The 16,071-nt window shown below is 50.3% G+C and overlaps 1 protein-coding gene across 3 annotated transcripts in view; it reads left to right on the top strand.

The window, feature by feature from the left end:
- Positions 1-4,226: 4,226 nt before the first annotated feature.
- LONRF3 (LON peptidase N-terminal domain and ring finger 3) overlaps positions 4,227-16,071 on the top strand; it is a 49,652-nt gene continuing 37,807 nt past the window's right edge. The window contains exons 1-3 of one of the 3 annotated variants that reach the window (XM_074392118.1): positions 4,227-5,577; positions 8,321-8,439; positions 13,205-13,327. In XM_074392118.1, the coding sequence (XP_074248219.1) occupies positions 4,752-5,577; positions 8,321-8,439; positions 13,205-13,327 (1,068 nt within the window). In that variant the 5' untranslated portion in view covers positions 4,227-4,751. The remainder of the gene's footprint in view (positions 5,578-8,320; positions 8,440-13,204; positions 13,328-16,071) is intronic. The other 2 variants (XM_010341694.3, XM_010341695.3) reach the window with 2 other exon arrangements.

Here is a 16,071-nt window from a genome sequence, read left to right as displayed (position 1 = left end):
AGTAGAGATGGGGTCTTGCCATGTTGGTTATGCTGGTCCTGAACTCCTGGCCTCAAGTGATCCACCCACCTCAGCCTCCCAAAGTGCTGAGATTACAGGTGTGAGCCACCGTTCCCGGCTAAACTTTCTTTTCTTTGGGGGTTTGGGCTACTCTGTATAACAAGGGGAAGTCTTTCTTTCCATACCAATACCATTAATGTCCATGTTTCCTTTTTTTTTCCCCTGTAAGGACTGCAGATTTATGAGTCACCTCAGTTTATAAAATAAGAAACTCAAGTACAGAACAAATGTGTGCTTTGGCAAAGCTTCCAGGCATACAGTGTGTGCATGTATATGTGCACACAGGGTTGCAGGGTTGCATACAACTTACCCCAGGTCTCTGGCTTTGAATGGACCCTTTCCTCCCAGAGATGCTCAGCAGTCCTTTCCAAGTACAGGACTGTCAACCATTTGTTATTTGTATGCCCAGTCTCTGCTCTATGAATGCGCCAGTGCAAAGGTATGGCATTCCAACTGTTCCCTCTTTCCCTCTGCACACTCCTAGGGCCAGAATGTCCACTGGCATGTTCAGTAAGAACTGTTCAAGCACTGTCCTGCTTATGTCACTGGAGGAGATATAAGACACCAGCCCTTGCCCTCTGGAGCTTCTAGTCTATATGGGAAGCCAGTACGAGGATGTGTATGTGTGAGGAAAGATGCACTATCACATGTGAGGGAGAGCCTGGGAGTTACGTGCTGCTTTTTGTTTTTTGAGGCAGAATCTTACTCTGTCACCCAGGCTGGAGTGCAATGGTGTGATCTCGGCTCACTGAGACCTCTGCTTCCTGGGTTCAAGGGATTCTCCTGCCTCAGCCTTCCAAGTAGCTGGGATTACAGGAGTGTGCCATGACACCCTGCTTATTTTATTATTTATTTATTTATTGTATTTTTACTAGAGACGGGATTTTGCCTTGTTGGCCAGGCTGATCTCGAACTCTTGACCTCAAGTGATCTGCCTGCCTCAGCCTCCCAACGCGCTGGGATTACAGGCATGAGCCAGCACACCTAGCCCCTGCTTTTTGATATGTCTCCAGTATCTAAAAGAGTCTTTGGTACATGGAAGATGCCCAACAGATATATGAAAATGTGTGAAAATTGCTATGGTTTTCAAACTTGATATTGTAAGGGACAGCTTTTCTTCAATGAATTCATACCTGGAGGCTCACTTACGTGAAACAGATGGATACAGTGCTGCCCTGCTTGAGGGAGCTAGGGTCAAAGCCTGCCTGCTTGTTTCCTCTGAGCCCCAGAGAGATTCTTCGGAGCCCATTTGGAAAACTACTAGTCAGTTGAAAATAAAGAGCAGCTCAATCCTTGCTCTCTTCTTAGTTAACCGTAGCCAGCCTAGCAGAATCAATGGAGGTTTGAAGAACCTGGCACTCCAAAGGGAATATTTGCACCTGAAAAGATGGTGTCAATCTCCCCCTTACCCTCCTTCCAGGGGGGGCTCCCATTAGTAAGAGCAGAGGGGAGGAAGTTCTGAATAGGAGACTTCTGACTTGGTTCACAAATGTTTATCATGTAATGGTAATGTTTGTTTAACTTAAAGAAGTAAAGAAAGCCACTGTGGTAATGTTTTCCAGCATTCAATAGAAACCCATTTGGTGTTATCCTACAGGCAGTCTTGATTATAATGTAAAACTCCCTGTGGAGTCTGGTCAGTGAGGAGGTGGTACTGTCATTTACACCATGGTACCTCGCAACATTCAGACAGCTATTAACATTCCTGACCAAGTGCAAGGTCAGCCTCATGCATTGGCAGCCAAGAGGGCCTGCCTGGAGAGAGTTTCTCTTCTCCATGCCTGCAGGACTGTGACTCTCTACCTGACCTGGCCTTCTTTTAGCTTCCCTACCATAACAGGGCAAGGGAGGGGAATCAACCCAGCGGGTATTCCGTGGTCAAGGTCATCCGGGGAGCAAAGTACATCCTAGATTTGCAACTAGGAAACAATTTTGGGTAACATACATCTATTTTTTAAAAAAAGATATGGTGAAGGGGTAAAGCTTTTGAATTAAGATTTTTCATCATTATCCATCTCATGCCTTTCCCATAGGACGCCCTTCCCACAGGTGTCTGAAGGGGCAGGCAGATAATTAGTGCTGGGGATCTCATTTGATAGTAGGGGAACCTGAGAGGTGAAAAGAGCTCTCCTTAGTGAGTTAGCAAGTCACCAGGAACCCCAGCTTCTCCCCTGCTGCTTGGCACAGCCACCTCCACCGCCTCTTGGCCAGTGCTCTGACCTCTACTTAAAAATCTAGCTCAGGGATGGGTGTGGTGGCTCACGCCTGTAATCCCAGCACTTTGGGAGGCCAAGGCGGGTACATCATCTGAGGTCAGAAGTTCGAGACCAGACTGACCAACATGGTGAAACTTCGTCTCCACTAAAAATACAAAGATTAGCCAGGCATTGTGGTACACACCTGTAATCTCAGCTACTCAGGAGGCTGAGGCAGGAGAACCACTTGAACCTGGGAGGTGGAGGTTGCAGTGAGCCAAGATTGTGCCATTGCACTCCAGCGTGGCAACAGAGTAAAACTCCATCTCAAAAAAAAAAAAAAAAAAAAAAAAAAAAGGATCTAGCTCAGACCTGACCTGGACTAAACGCACAGCCTTCTGTTTACTTCCCACCCCCTCAACTCCCATTCAAACCACCATCCACAGCATTAGGACTAGTCGTTTGTACTTAAATAAGAGTTAGTATCATGAAATCTGGTCTTAGGATCAAAGCCATTCAAGGTTAGAGCTGGAAGGAACCTTGGAGATGAAGAGAAACTAAGGTCTGGAGAACCTACCTAAGGTTTCATAGCAAATACATGACAAAGCCAAGGCTTCAAGCCAAGTTTTTGTTCCTCGTGCTTTCCTGGCTACATCCGGAGTTTCTCTACTTTTTTTTTTTTTTTTTTTTTTTGGTGTCTTTTTCCCCCTATGTGATGCTTCCTTTCTGCGCTGTGACTCTCTCTCTCTCTCTCTCGCTGTCCTGTCTTATTAGAGAGAGGTTCTGGAGCTGGCTGCATAGTACCTGTTCTCTGGGACCTTGGTATTGATCTAAGGCTGGTTTAACTACCTAAAGAGAAGCAGAGCTCCAAGGGAGCGTGCCATAACCCAACTCTGAAACATGACTTAATCCCAAGTAAGATCAACTCTGACATTCATTCATAAGCAAAAATGATGGATTCTAGATTTTAAGTGACTTTCGCCCAAGGTCATCCAGCCAAAAGGTGGCTGGAGCAGGGGACAACAATAGGTCTTCAGGCCCCTGGGGCGGCACGCTGGCACTGCCCAAGAGCCCGGAGGCTCTGGAGGCCAGCTGAGCCAGCGGCAATCCTAGACCCTGCCTCTCTGCTTGGAACAGTGTGACTACGCCGTTTTCTGTCTGCTCATTTGTGAACTGGGTTCCCGACCTAAATGTGGGGATTCAAGGGAGACAAAGAGTGTGCCGCTGGCCACCACTCTAACCTTCAGGAAGTGTGTGGGGGCACCGTAGAGGCCCTCTAGCCTTTGTAAACCAGGCCCTGAGGCTCCTGCCCAGTTGTACCCCTCCCCAGCAGTCCCCCCACTGTGACGTGCCACTGTGAGAACTCAGCGCTTAGAAACCACAAACCTGAAGGCTACTCCGTCGGCCACTAGGCTTGACAGGACTCGCGGACTTTCTCCGGAGTAGCGCTCTCAACTCGCATCTTTCGCCTGGCACTTTCTCAGGACCCCAGAGTACCTACCGACCCCAGCAGGCCGGGGAGTCCAGGCCGCACCCATGCGGCCAATGGATCAGGAGCCGGCCTGGTGTCTCTCCAGCTGGGCACCTGCCGTCCGCCCCAGCGCCAGTTTCAGCATTGGGGGCGAAAGGTAAGGAGGGGAGTTGGCGGGGCGCCTCCTTCTCGGGGCTGAGCCGGCAAGAGCATCTTTTCCGCGAGTTCCTCATTGCCCAGCGAGCGCCGCCCAACTTCTGAGCCCTTGGGACCCGCTGCTCTGAGTCGCTCTTGGTACAGAAGACCAAGCACCCCCGGAAAACCGCATTCACCACCTTTGGGAGGCTTCTGGAGGAAGGCAAGGAGTCCAGGCGGGGCTTCCAGGGCTCTCGGGCTGGGGCTGGGTTGTGTTTGGGGGCGGGGGGGCTTTACGGATACTCCTCCCAAGCTGCTTCCTTTCCCTGACAGCAGCCATCGCCCCCAAGAGGGAGAGCCTTAGGCGTCCCAGAAGACCTCGCGGACTGTGCAGCGGCTGGCAGAGGGGACCTGTTTGCTGGCCCGTTTGGAGGTGAGATGGGGTGGGGTTTGGAGACTGAGAAGCCCAAGAGAAGACATTGAGTTTCTCCCCAGCCCTCAACCCCACTTCGGAAACCGAACCAGGTAGCCAAGAGGAATAAGGCGAAGTGTAAACACAAACAACCTCAGAAAGAAGCCAAGAAAAGCGAAGCCCAAAGAAGCAAGAGCAACACTGTTACAAAACTGTCTGGTTTTGTAACAATTTCCCCGCCGCCGGCCAATGAGCAGCGTGGCGGCACGTCACGTGGTACCGTTTTATATAACACTTTGCTGAGACAAGACAGTTATTAGGCGGCGCGGGGCAGCCGGCATGGAGCTCCCGGAGGCGCGGCAGGGCCCAGAGTTCGGCAGCACGGCGGCAGTGGCCGCCCTGATTTCTTCCAGCCGCCACTTCTTGTTTCGTGTTCCCGGTCCCTAGACGCCTCTTCCCCTCTCGTGTCCCTCTCCCTATGGAGCCAGTACGGACTGAACAGATGCTGAGCTTGCCCGCCGAGGTCAGCAGCAGCAACTTAGATCCAGTGGAGCCGGCGGAGCGAGGGGCATCAGCGGCCGAAGTAGACACGGCTCCCCCACCAGAGGCCGCTGCAGAGGGTCCCGTACCTCCACCGACGCCGGAGCGAGAGCAAGAGCAGTCTCCGGGGACCTCAACGCCCGAGAGCAAAGTCCTGCTCACGCAGGCAGACGCCTTGGCGTCCCGGGGGCGCCTCCGGGAAGCCCTCGAGGTGTATAGACAGCTCTCCGAGCGACAGCAGCTGGTGGCTGAACAGCTGGAGCAGCTGGTGCGCTGCCTGGCGGAGAAAGTCCCGCAAGTCGAGGCGCTGACGCTGGCGCCCCCGGACGAGGGTAGCGCTGCAAGCGGCGCCGTAGCGGCGGAAGAGACAGGGGCTGCGGCGGCCACCGAGGTGTGGGACGGCTTTAAGTGCCGGAAATGTCATGGGTTTCTGTCAGACCCCGTGTCCTTGTCCTGTGGCCACACCTTTTGTAAACTGTGCCTGGAACGTGGGCGGGCCGCTGACCGGCGCTGTGCGCTGTGCGGGGTCAAGCTCTCCGCGTTGATGGTGGCCACTGGGCGGGCGCGTGGATCCCGGCGGACTGGGCAGCAGCCGCCGCCTCCGCCGCCACCGCTGCGAGTCAACGTGGTGCTCAGAGGCCTCCTCGGCAAGTTGTTCCCTGGCCCGGCGCGGGCGTCGCAACTCCGGCACGAGGGCAACCGGCTGTACCGCGAGCGCCAGGTGGAGGCGGCGCTGCTCAAGTACAACGAGGCAGTTCAGTTGGGTGAGTCCAGTGTGCTGCTGGGCTGGGGCTGGGGCTCGTTTGGCGACGAGGGTGCGGGAGAACAAACCCTGCAGCGAGATGGGACTTGGACCAGGGCGGAAGAGGGGACAGGGGACCCATGGACCCAGGCCGGGGTGGGGGAGGGGTGTTTCTGGGTCTGGGTCTCTGAGTTTGTCCTGTTTTCCCCGCTTTAGCTGTCTTTCTCTGTGTTTGTGTCGATATCGGTTGCTTTTGTCTTTTTCTGCCGACTTCTGTTAGCTTTGGTGTTCCTGTCAGTCCCAGTTCCTGTCTGTGTCTCCCTGTTTCTAGTTCTTTTTCTACATCTCTTCTCATCTTTGTCACTGTTTCTTTCTTGCTCAGTGTCACTCTCTGTTTCTCTGACTCTCCTCCTCCCGCTGCACACCCGGCCTCCTCTTACACCTGCTCACACCTTCCCAGTGAGGAGAGGAACTTCGCGCGCTCCTCGCACTGGCGCCCTGTCCTCCAGGCTGGCGATGTCCGGTCGGCGCCTGCGTGCCGCTCGCGTCGCCGGGTGTTGCCCCTTCCGGGGCCGCGGCTCCCTGTGGGGTGGGTCCGGCGTGGAATTAGGTCAGGAGAGCACTGGTTGCATAAGGGCCGCGAGCGGCCCGGGTCGGGCGGCCCCTCCTCCGCGCGGGCGGGCGGGATTGTGTAACCGCTGAGGTAACTGAAGTGGGCCACGCTCGCCTCGGAAACCATCCCACGAGCGTGTGCGGGGGGAGGGGGAGCGCTTGCGCCCCGCTGCCCTGTGACTCATTGTCACCGCTTCCTATCACACGATCTTCTGCTGAAATAGATGCCCCCTCCCTCCTCCCGCCCTGCCAACCCGCAGCATGTGCCCTGGCCTCGAACCCCTTTAACCCGGCCAGCCCGGTGGGAGACGGGGCCCGGCAACTGCTTGGGGATCCCCAGGGACCTTGGGCTGGCGACGAATGGGTCACGCCTCTGTCCTGCTTTCCAGCGCCGCCTGGGAAGGTTGGGTGGGTTTTGCAGCTTCAAGGGCAACGTGGGCAGTCCCACATCTCCAGTTGGACTAGGGCACCTGAATTTCCCCAGGGAGCCGCTCTCTGCGACCCACCACCTCTGGACCCAGGAAGTGGCTGCTGAGCTGCCAGTCCGTGTTGTCCAGCTCGGGCAGGCTGCCAGAAGCTGGGCCGTGGGGCGCGGTTGTCTGGCGAAGCATGACGACAGGAGGCAGCAGGGATGGGCAGACAGGGCCCTGGCATCCCAGGGTGTTCTGGACCTGACTCTATGGAGTGGAGGAAGGGTGTGGGCTGGAGTCTCCACGTGTTGAATCTCCACTCGGGCTTGCGACAGGTAATAGGAGAAGGTGGAATAAGGACTGATGGGGTGACACTGGCAGCTAGAGAAGGGGACCCCACCAGCCCCTGTCTGTGCACAAGCAAGGCACACTGTGAGCTGCCACCAGGCTGGAGTGTGCTGCAGAAGAGAAAAGACAGAAAAGACTGTAAACAATTTGCTAATGTCTTAAGAGCAAGTAATGGGCACCCAAGCAAGTCCTTAGCACACCCCTGGGGGAAAAGAAAAAAAAACAAAAAAACAACAAAAAAAAAAACATCAAAACCTGTTGCCACAGAGGAAGCTAGAGTCAGATCTTGGGGAAGAGCAGGGCAATATGAATGAAGCTCTGGAAGGCATTTAACTCCAGATCTCCAAGGCAGGTTACATTCCTTTTAGCCATCCTCCAAGGGCCAAAAAAGCCCCTTCCTGACCTCACCCTCTTCCTCTGTTGCTGCCACCTTTCCCTAGGGGTTCTTCCTTGCATCTTTGTTAATCCCCTCAGGGAAGTCAGGGTGAAAATGTCAAGGCCAGCTTTACCCTTCTAAGAGGAAAGGAGGCTCTCTGTTTTGGAAGATGGCCAGTGTGTCCATATTATTCCAAGTACTGTACACACCTTCAGAAAAAGGAACCTGCTCCCCAGCATTCTAGCTTCAAAGTCTCACCAGTTATCAGTGACTCTGTCCATCTAGCTGTGTGACCTTGAGAAGATGCTTTCCCTTCTCTGGGCTTGATTTTCCCCATCTGAAGAATGAGTTGATTGAGCCAGATAATCTCTAATCGCCTGTCCAGCTCTCACATCTAGTAATTCGGAGTTTTTGGTGAGAGCCAGCCTCACCTTATTCCCAGTAACCCTTTCCAAGTTCATTTACATTTGGTCATCTGAAATGAGAGGACAGGACCATATGAATATATTTTCCCATTCCATTTAGGGAATCTTCATATGTGCTGGGCTTTGTAGACAGAGATGTTGCTATTGTCATCAGTCCTCCTGGAAGATGAACTTGGATTTGTCTTCTTGGTGGTTCAGATAGGGGTCACATCTGCCCACTTCTCTCTCCTTCCTACCTGGCCTATTTTCTTGTTAGTGATAATGCCCTCAAACCTGGCTGCCAGGCACTAGCTGTGTGTAGCCACATCTTGTCTATGTCAAAGTGTCTAATGCATCACTGACACCACAGGGCCTCTAATGAACTTGTGAGTGGGGGTCAAAAATGACCTTGCAGTTGGGGAATCAAGACTGTCTGGCGGTGTAGAAGGCAGGACAATATTAGAACTAGAAATAGATCCCAATCCTTTTGATCTCCAGTAAAAAAGTCCTAGAAAACTTATCATTTGCTCAAGATCCATGCTCATAACAGGACTTACCACCTGCTTGCGCTGGCTGGGGGCCATTAATAAGGGTTTTTCTTTCTCATTTTGGCAGCTCCAAATGACCACTTGCTTTATAGCAATCGGTCTCAGATTTATTTCACCTTGGAGTCTCATGAGAACGCACTGCATGATGCAGAAATAGCATGTAAGCTCCGCCCGATGGGTTTTAAGGTGAGTGTGGGATGGGAGAGGTGGGAAGGGGTTGTACTGTAGACAGGAATTGGCAGGAAGGGCTGCCTCCCTGGAGCGTAGGGGCGCTAGAGCTCAAGCAGAGCAGGAAGAAGGCTTTGCAAAGGAGCCAGGGTAAAGATCCCTGGGCAAAGAGAGACTCAGGTCTGCAAGGGAACTGGATTCTTCCTCAATTCGGTCTTCAGCTGATGACCTTCAGAGCAGCCTGGGCATAGTGACTCTAGAATACGCCCTTGGAAGCCAAACTGCCTGGGTTTGTGTCCCAGCTCTGCTGCTTTTATGACCTTTGTGGCCTTGGGCAAATGACTTAACTTCCCAATACTTCATCTCCTCCTCTGTAAAATGGGGGATATTCAAAGCAGCTACTAAATAGGGTTGTTGCGAGGATTACATAAGCTAATAATGTAAGGTGCTTAGAACAGTGTCTGGCACGTAGCGCTATATAAACGCCTGCCTGCCTGCCTGCCTGCATGCCTTCCTTCTTTCGTTCGTTCCTTCCTTCCTCCCTCCCTTCCTTCCTCCCTCCCTTCCTTCCCCCTTCCCTTCCTCCCTCCCTCCCTCCCTCCCCGCTTCCCTTCCTCCCTCCTTCCTTCCTATTTTTTTTTTTTTTTTTTTTTTGAGATAGAGTCTCGCTCTGCCGCCCAGGCTGGAGTACAGTGGCATGATCTCAGCTCACTGCAACCTCCATCTCCCGGGTTCAAGCGATCCTCTCACCTCACCTAACAAGTAGCAGGGATCACAATAGGCATATGCCACCATGCCTGGGTAATTTTTGTATTTTTAGTAGAGATGGGGTTTTGCCATGTTGGCTGGTGTCAAACTCCTGGCCTCAGGCAATCCACCCACCTCAGTCTCCCAAACTGCTAGGATTAGAGGCCTGAGCCACTGTGTCTGGTCCATATAAATGTTTTCTATCATCATCATTATCATTTTCTAGGGACATTAGAAAGAGGAGGTGAGAGTAGCATGGCTGGCCTGGCCCTCCTGAACCTCTGCTGATAGCCAGGCTCCTTGGCAGCTTAGCCAGTTTTCTCTGAAGGGATCCGTACACTCACACAATGGTTGTGCCATTTCGAGTCCTTAATATAGTCAGTCAGCCTGCCAGTATCCCCAAGGATTTAGGTCAAAGGGGGGGGGGAGAAGAAAGACAGGCTTGACACCTCTCAGGATGCCAGGATGCAAAGTGTCACTTTCTGTATCTTTGCCTGGCTTCAGGACTGGCCCTCAGCCACATGTCAGTACTTTGTTTTGAAGATTAGATTTGAGCCTGTGCTCTACTACTTGTAAGCCATGGGGAGGTGGCTTCACTCCCTGAACCCCAAGTATCCTTGTTTGCAAAATGAAGCTATTGATATCTACCCTGATTACTTCACAAGGATGCAGTGAGAGTCAAATGTGAACGTGGCCAAGAGGACATTCTGCAAGCTATAAAGCTTGCTGGGTGTAGTGCTCTCTCTACCAACCCAAGGATGCCTTCCTCAGAAATCCATTTTATCCAAGTTCAAGTCCATGATCCCTTATCTGAATACTATAAGACCAGAAATGTTCAGAATCCAGAATGTTTTAGATTTTACAAGGACAATATATTATGTCTTGGTGAGCTCCGGACAGCTTCCTGTAGTCAAACATTATCTCTCCAGCAGATTCTGTGAAAATTCACACTCTGTGGGACAAATATTTTAAAGCACTTCATGTCAGTTTAGGTCAGGTTTTGCCATCCAATGAATTTTGATGTCAAGCTTATGAAAATAATGGGTTATCAGAACTTTTTTGGATCTGGAAACTTCAGATACAGCATGTGGACCTGTGTACTCTGCCATGAATGTCAGGTGAATCTTGTATGTTCTTTCCTGAGAAGGTTTTCATGAGTGATGATGGATTTGTATGCTCTTTTTTTCCAAGAAGGTTTTCCTGAGTGATGATGGATTAGTATGCTTTTTTCCCAAGGAACACAGTTAGCGTTTAATACAAATCACCAGTGTCTTAACCCAAAGGAGCTATAGTGGGGGCACTTTTGGGCACTAGTGCAAGTCAGGGAGCTGCCTAGGAGTAAGAGGACTTGCAACTCTGTCCACCTCCACCCTAAGCCTAGATCCTAGGGCTAAGGACTTGGATAGTGTGATAAGAAGCAGAGCTGAGAAACAGTGAAGCATTTTGGATGAAATGGGAAAAGTGACTTCCCCAGTGAAGGAAGAGTTGAAGAAAGTATTAAATAGGAGCTTCATTTCCCTATAGTGATGGACGGAGAGGTGGGGGCAGTGATGAGATAATTTATTGTCTTGAGGGTTAAGAGAAGAGACTGGAACTGATGCATGTAATTCAAAACTACCTCTAGCCCTGATTTGCATATTTTTCAACATTTCTATGTAAAATGCCCAAAGTGTAGGGGTTTATCTGGCAGCCCTATTCTCCATTCCAGCCATCCAGTCAGAGTGTGTGGTACTCAGTGCATCCTGCAGGTGATACAGCTCTCAGTGTTGTGAGCTGGTTTTCCTGAGCAGGTAGAGTATATGGGTTGGCTGGGTGCACTGGCTCATGCCTGTAATCCCAGCACTTTGGGAGGCCAAGGCAGGTAGACAACTTGAGGTCAGGAATTTCAGACCAGCCTGGCCAACATGGTGAAACCCCATTTCTACTAAAAATACAAAAATTAGCCTGTCATGGTGACACATCACTGTAGTCCCAGCTACTCAGGAGGCTGAGGCACGAGAATCGCTTGAACTCAGGAGGCGGAGGTTGTAGTGAGCCAAGATCCGCCACTGCACTCCAGCCTGGGTGACAGAGCAAGACTCTGTCTCAAAAAAAAAAAAAAGAGAGACAGAGAGTATATGGGTTGCTACTTGATATGATTAGTGGGATCACAGAGGCCTTTCCAGTCTCCCAGCACTTCTCCCCTCTGGTTGCCCTATGATGTCATGCAAGCCCTTCCCCAAAGGTCCTTGGTAAACACCACAGGGAGAGGCAACAAAGGAAGCCGTCAGCATCCATGTATCCACCAAGACAAGACTTCAGAAGGAGCTTGGGGAATGCAGAGAGGTCCTCATTGGAGCAGGGGCCACTGTTCAAGAAGGCAACTTCAGGTCGGCCTCTGTAGCAGGCCATAGCCGGGGCCTGCAGAGAGGCATGTTAGAAAGGGAGGCAGGGAAGTATCCAGCAGCCACAACCTGGATCAATCACTTCATTCACTAAGTTAGACTTAGTGTTGCTCATGGAGGAGGCAAGGGAGCAGGCCACTGGGTGGAGGGACATCCTAGATGACTCAAGTGAAATGCTCTTCAAGCCAAGTTGCTAGTGTCCACCTGTCTCAAGACACACACAGAGGGCAGCCCTCTCCCCTACTCTTTTTTCTTCTTCCTTCTTCCCCAGGATGTTCCTCCGCTTTCTCTAGAATGTCTCTCCCAGAGCAGTTGGGCTTGGAGCTATAAACAACTTTATACTTTTTAAAGTATGTGGTGAAGGAGCAGAAGTGAGCCAAGCCCCTAGGAGAGAAAGTATCTGCTCAGCCCCCTGGTTAGCCCTCCAAAGGGCAGTCTGCTTCATGGAGAAGAACATTCTGGGAGTCCTGAGACTGCAGTTTGAGTTCAAGTTTTGCCACTAGTTACCTTTGAGGTCTTGGAGAGATCAGATCCCTTTTCCTGGGACTCTTCTGAAAATTGATCAGTTAGTTTAGGTGCTCATTTAAGCCACTACTGAGGACTAATTCTCTGCTTGACAGACTAGTTCAAAGGAAGGCATAACTGGGCAGGCCCTGAAAGCTGGTTAGCATGTGGTAAAATGGGGGTTCTTGCTACATTTGATGGTCACTCCGTACAATGTTGGGGCAGAGACAAGGTAGCATGGCACAGTGGTTAAGAATATGGTTCAGGGCTGGGCGCGGTGGCTCAAACCTGTAATCCCAGCACTTTGGGAAGCCGAGGCGGGTGGATCACAAGGTCAAGGGATCGAGGCCATCCTGGTCAACATGGTGAAACCCCGTCTCTTCTAAAAATACAAAAAATTAGCTGGGCATGGTGGCGCGTACCTGTAATCCCAGCTACTGAGGAGGCTGAGGCAGGAGAATTACCTGAACCTGGGAGGCGGAGGTTGTGGTGAGCCGAGATCACGCCATTGCACTCCAGCTTGGGTAACAAGAGTGAAACTCCGTCTCAAAAAAAAAAAGAAAAAAAAGAATATGGTTCAGGTTCAAACTCTGATCCCACAATTTACCAGCTATATTACATTGGGCAAGTTAACTTTTTTTGGGTTTCAGTTTTGTCTTCTTTAAAATGGCATTAGAACAGTTGCCTGCATTTTAGGGCTGTAGATAAGAGAGTCTTTTTTTTTTTTTTTTTTTTTTTTTTTTTTTTTTTTTGAGATGGAGTCTTGCTCTTGTTGCCCATGCTGGAGGGCAATGGCATAATCTCAGCTCACTGCAACCTCCGCCTCCCAGGTTGAAGTGATTCTCCTGCCTCAGCATCCTGAGTAGCTGAGATTATAGGTGCCTGCCACCACATCTGGCTAATGTTTGTATTTTTAGTAGAGATGGGGTTTTGCCATGTTGGCCAGGCTGGTCTGGAACTCCTGACCTTGTGATCGGCCCCCTCGGCCTCCCAAAGTGCTGGGATTATAGCTGTGAGCCACCTTGCTGGCCAAGAGAGTCCTTTTAAGATGTTTCATACAACAGTGCGTGCTCTGGGTTATTTATTGTTACAGTAGTAGTGTTAATAGGCTGCATAAAATGGGATTGAATGCTGATGTTTCCTTCCAGGCACATTTCAGAAAAGCCCAAGCCTTAGCCACCCTAGGCAAGGTGGAGGAGGCACTAAGGGAGTTTCTCTACTGTGTATCCCTTGATGGAAAGAACAAGAGAGCAAGAGCTGAAGCCCAAAGAGTGAGTTGAAATGACGTCAGGTCCAGCTGCCTAATGGACCCTCACCTCTCTGTCTTCTCTAGGAAGGGGAGTGAGCGTGCTTGTCTCCCTGGCATTTGGGGTCCTGAGTGGGTGGTTTCCTGGGTTAAGGGGACAAAAGGGAGATGGGAGTGCTAACTGATTGCCCAGAAACACCATGCTTCTGGTGTGTACAATGAGATTGGGCAGTTCCTACATTTTTGTAGAAGCCTGTGAGGAATATTCTTGCTTGACTCAGGGTCTGGATTGTCAGTGGGAGAAAAACCAAAATCAAGTACATTAACATGGGGATTGAGGTTCACTGAGGACATTCTGGCTGTTGATGCGAGATCCAGGGTGTGGGGCCGCCTGCCATTACATAACTTTTCTTTGGCTGAATCACAGTTTTCAGCAGCCACACAGGACAGCCAGCCCCTGGGAAGGGACACTGGTCGTCTCCACCTCCCCTATCACCATACACAGAACTTCAACCTTCAGCTCCTTTGCTAGAAATAAAACACACTGCCTCACAAATGCTAGTCAGAGACTGTTATAATCCAAACAGTCATTTCAACTCTTGGGTCCCAAGAGAATGTGGTAGTTATAAAAGAAAAATGGCACGAAATACTGAGAGCGTGAGTGAAGGCTCAGGTATCTTCAATTCATGAACTTTGTTGTTTATTGCTTTACAATTGACTCTCCTGGTACCTGGTTAATCAGCCTGGAAGTTGGATTCTGACAGTCGGTGGTTGTCTCTGCTCTCCTTGTGTCCCACCCCCTACTCCGCCGAGTCCCATGGTTTCTGTCCCAGTGTAGTGTGGCAGAGCAGTGGATGAAGAAAGTGAGCAAGAGACAGAACTGGTTTCTGAAGGCTCTAGAAAGGAACGGTTAGCAAAATCGCTGAACTAAAGGAACTGGCTCTGGATTTTCTGTCTCTCACAGAGGATTTCCTTTCTGGGAAGTTGCTTTGAATTTGTTTGAGTATGTGGACAAGGTGTGATTGAGAGGAGTATGCTCGAAGCTATGGACCCTTCTCCAAATCTTAAGTGTAGTCCATAGTGTGAGTAATGATAGCAATAATAATAGCTAACATTTGCTGAGTATTTCTTCTGCACCAGACACTGCGCTAGGCACTTTATGTGGAATATGTAATTTAAACCCCACTACATTCCTTTGCGGTGAGGTATGGTGATTCATCCTCGTGGTACACATGAGACAGATGAAGCTAGTTCTTGCTGACTTTCCCAAGGTCATGCAGCTGATGATTGGTGGGAAAGTATTCGAACCCAAGTCTATCTGCTTCCAAAGCCTGGTCTGTTAGCTGCTCCGCCATCCTGCTTCCCATGAGGACATGGCCACAGCTTCAGCACGCACTGGTAGCAATGGAACTTTCTAGTTCTGGGATGAACAAAGGCAGTTAGAAGAAACTTGAATTTGGGGACAGAGTGTGTAAAGGCCAGCAGAGGCAAGTCTCAGACCCAAGGAGGAAAGGTTTCTTGACTCCTGTTTGTCCATTTCCCAGTCGGCCTGAGATGTTCTTGGTACCATCAGCTGGGCTGACCTGTCTCTCCAGTCCACTTTTACAGACAAACTGTTGTCATTTCCACAGCTGCCTAATGGCTTGAGGCAAGGCATTGTGTAAAGCTCTGGAGACCCAAAGAGGCATAAGTCACAGTCTTAGCCTTCAAGGAACTTACAATCTTGCATTTGTTAACCTAAATGCCAGATGACACAAGCTAGCATGTGCCGGTGATGAGTGTTACAGAGTTCTGAAGTGAGCATGAGAACTTAGAGGCAAATTTCCATTGAGTGTGATGAGGCCATGGCAGTGATTAAGAACATCGAGGATCCTCAGTTGTGTTTATTTACTAAAGCATTCCTGTTTCAGGACTAAAGATTTGACAGAGATGATGCAAGTTCAGTTGGCATTAATAAGCTTCCTTCAAACTCACAGGCCTGTGTTTCTTTTGAATGTTTTTACCTCAGATTCTTTTTCCTCCTTTTTGACCTATTTGGGTCTTTCTAAGACTGAGGCTGAAGTGGAATTGACTTTCATTCATGTGGAATGATCATTCTCACTGAGAGTTGATCCCAGCTTTTGTTTTTTAATGCCATTGAGAAGGCCTGGAGAGAGATCTTAAGTAGTAAAACGAAGAAGGGAACTGCTGTTGTTATTTCTGCTTTGTTTCTTTTGATTTCTCCCTTGGACTCTTTCCTTCCCACCACCATCTGCCCTTTCATCCTGGCACCTTGTGATGCTCTGTGGCTGCCATTGAAGAGCATTATGCTCTTTTTGGGAGAATTCCAGGGATACTGCCTCCTTAGAACTGGTTTGGTCCTGTTGGGTCACTCGTTAGGGCTTCTGAGGGTCAACCTTGGCTCCTGTGGAGGAGGGAGCTCTGAAAGCTGACATTTATGGCCCTGGGTGCTGTGAGTACCTCCCCATCTCACTCCTTTGCCACCTCATAACTGGAAAGTGTGTTTCTCAGAGCTGAAAGGAAACATAGGCATCAGTCTGAGGACTTTGGGCCTGAATGCTAGGCCTCTCCCTGGGCCCTGGGGTTATCCACCCCAGGGGATTCAGTTCCATCCGGTGTGATGAGTATTTATTGGGTATCTGTTATATGCCCTCTAGAAGCTGGCCATCTGGCAGGAGAGAAAGGCTTACATCTGTGACACCTTTCTAGGATAACGTAACGTGGTGCCTCTGTTGTTGTTCAAGATGCTATATTATGGTACACTCTCTA

This window comes from Saimiri boliviensis, chromosome X (assembly GCF_048565385.1).
Source record: "Saimiri boliviensis isolate mSaiBol1 chromosome X, mSaiBol1.pri, whole genome shotgun sequence".
Taxonomy (NCBI): domain Eukaryota; kingdom Metazoa; phylum Chordata; class Mammalia; order Primates; family Cebidae; genus Saimiri; species Saimiri boliviensis.
The sequence above is the reverse complement of the archived record's forward strand: the minus strand, read 5'-3'. Positions and strand labels throughout refer to the sequence as shown.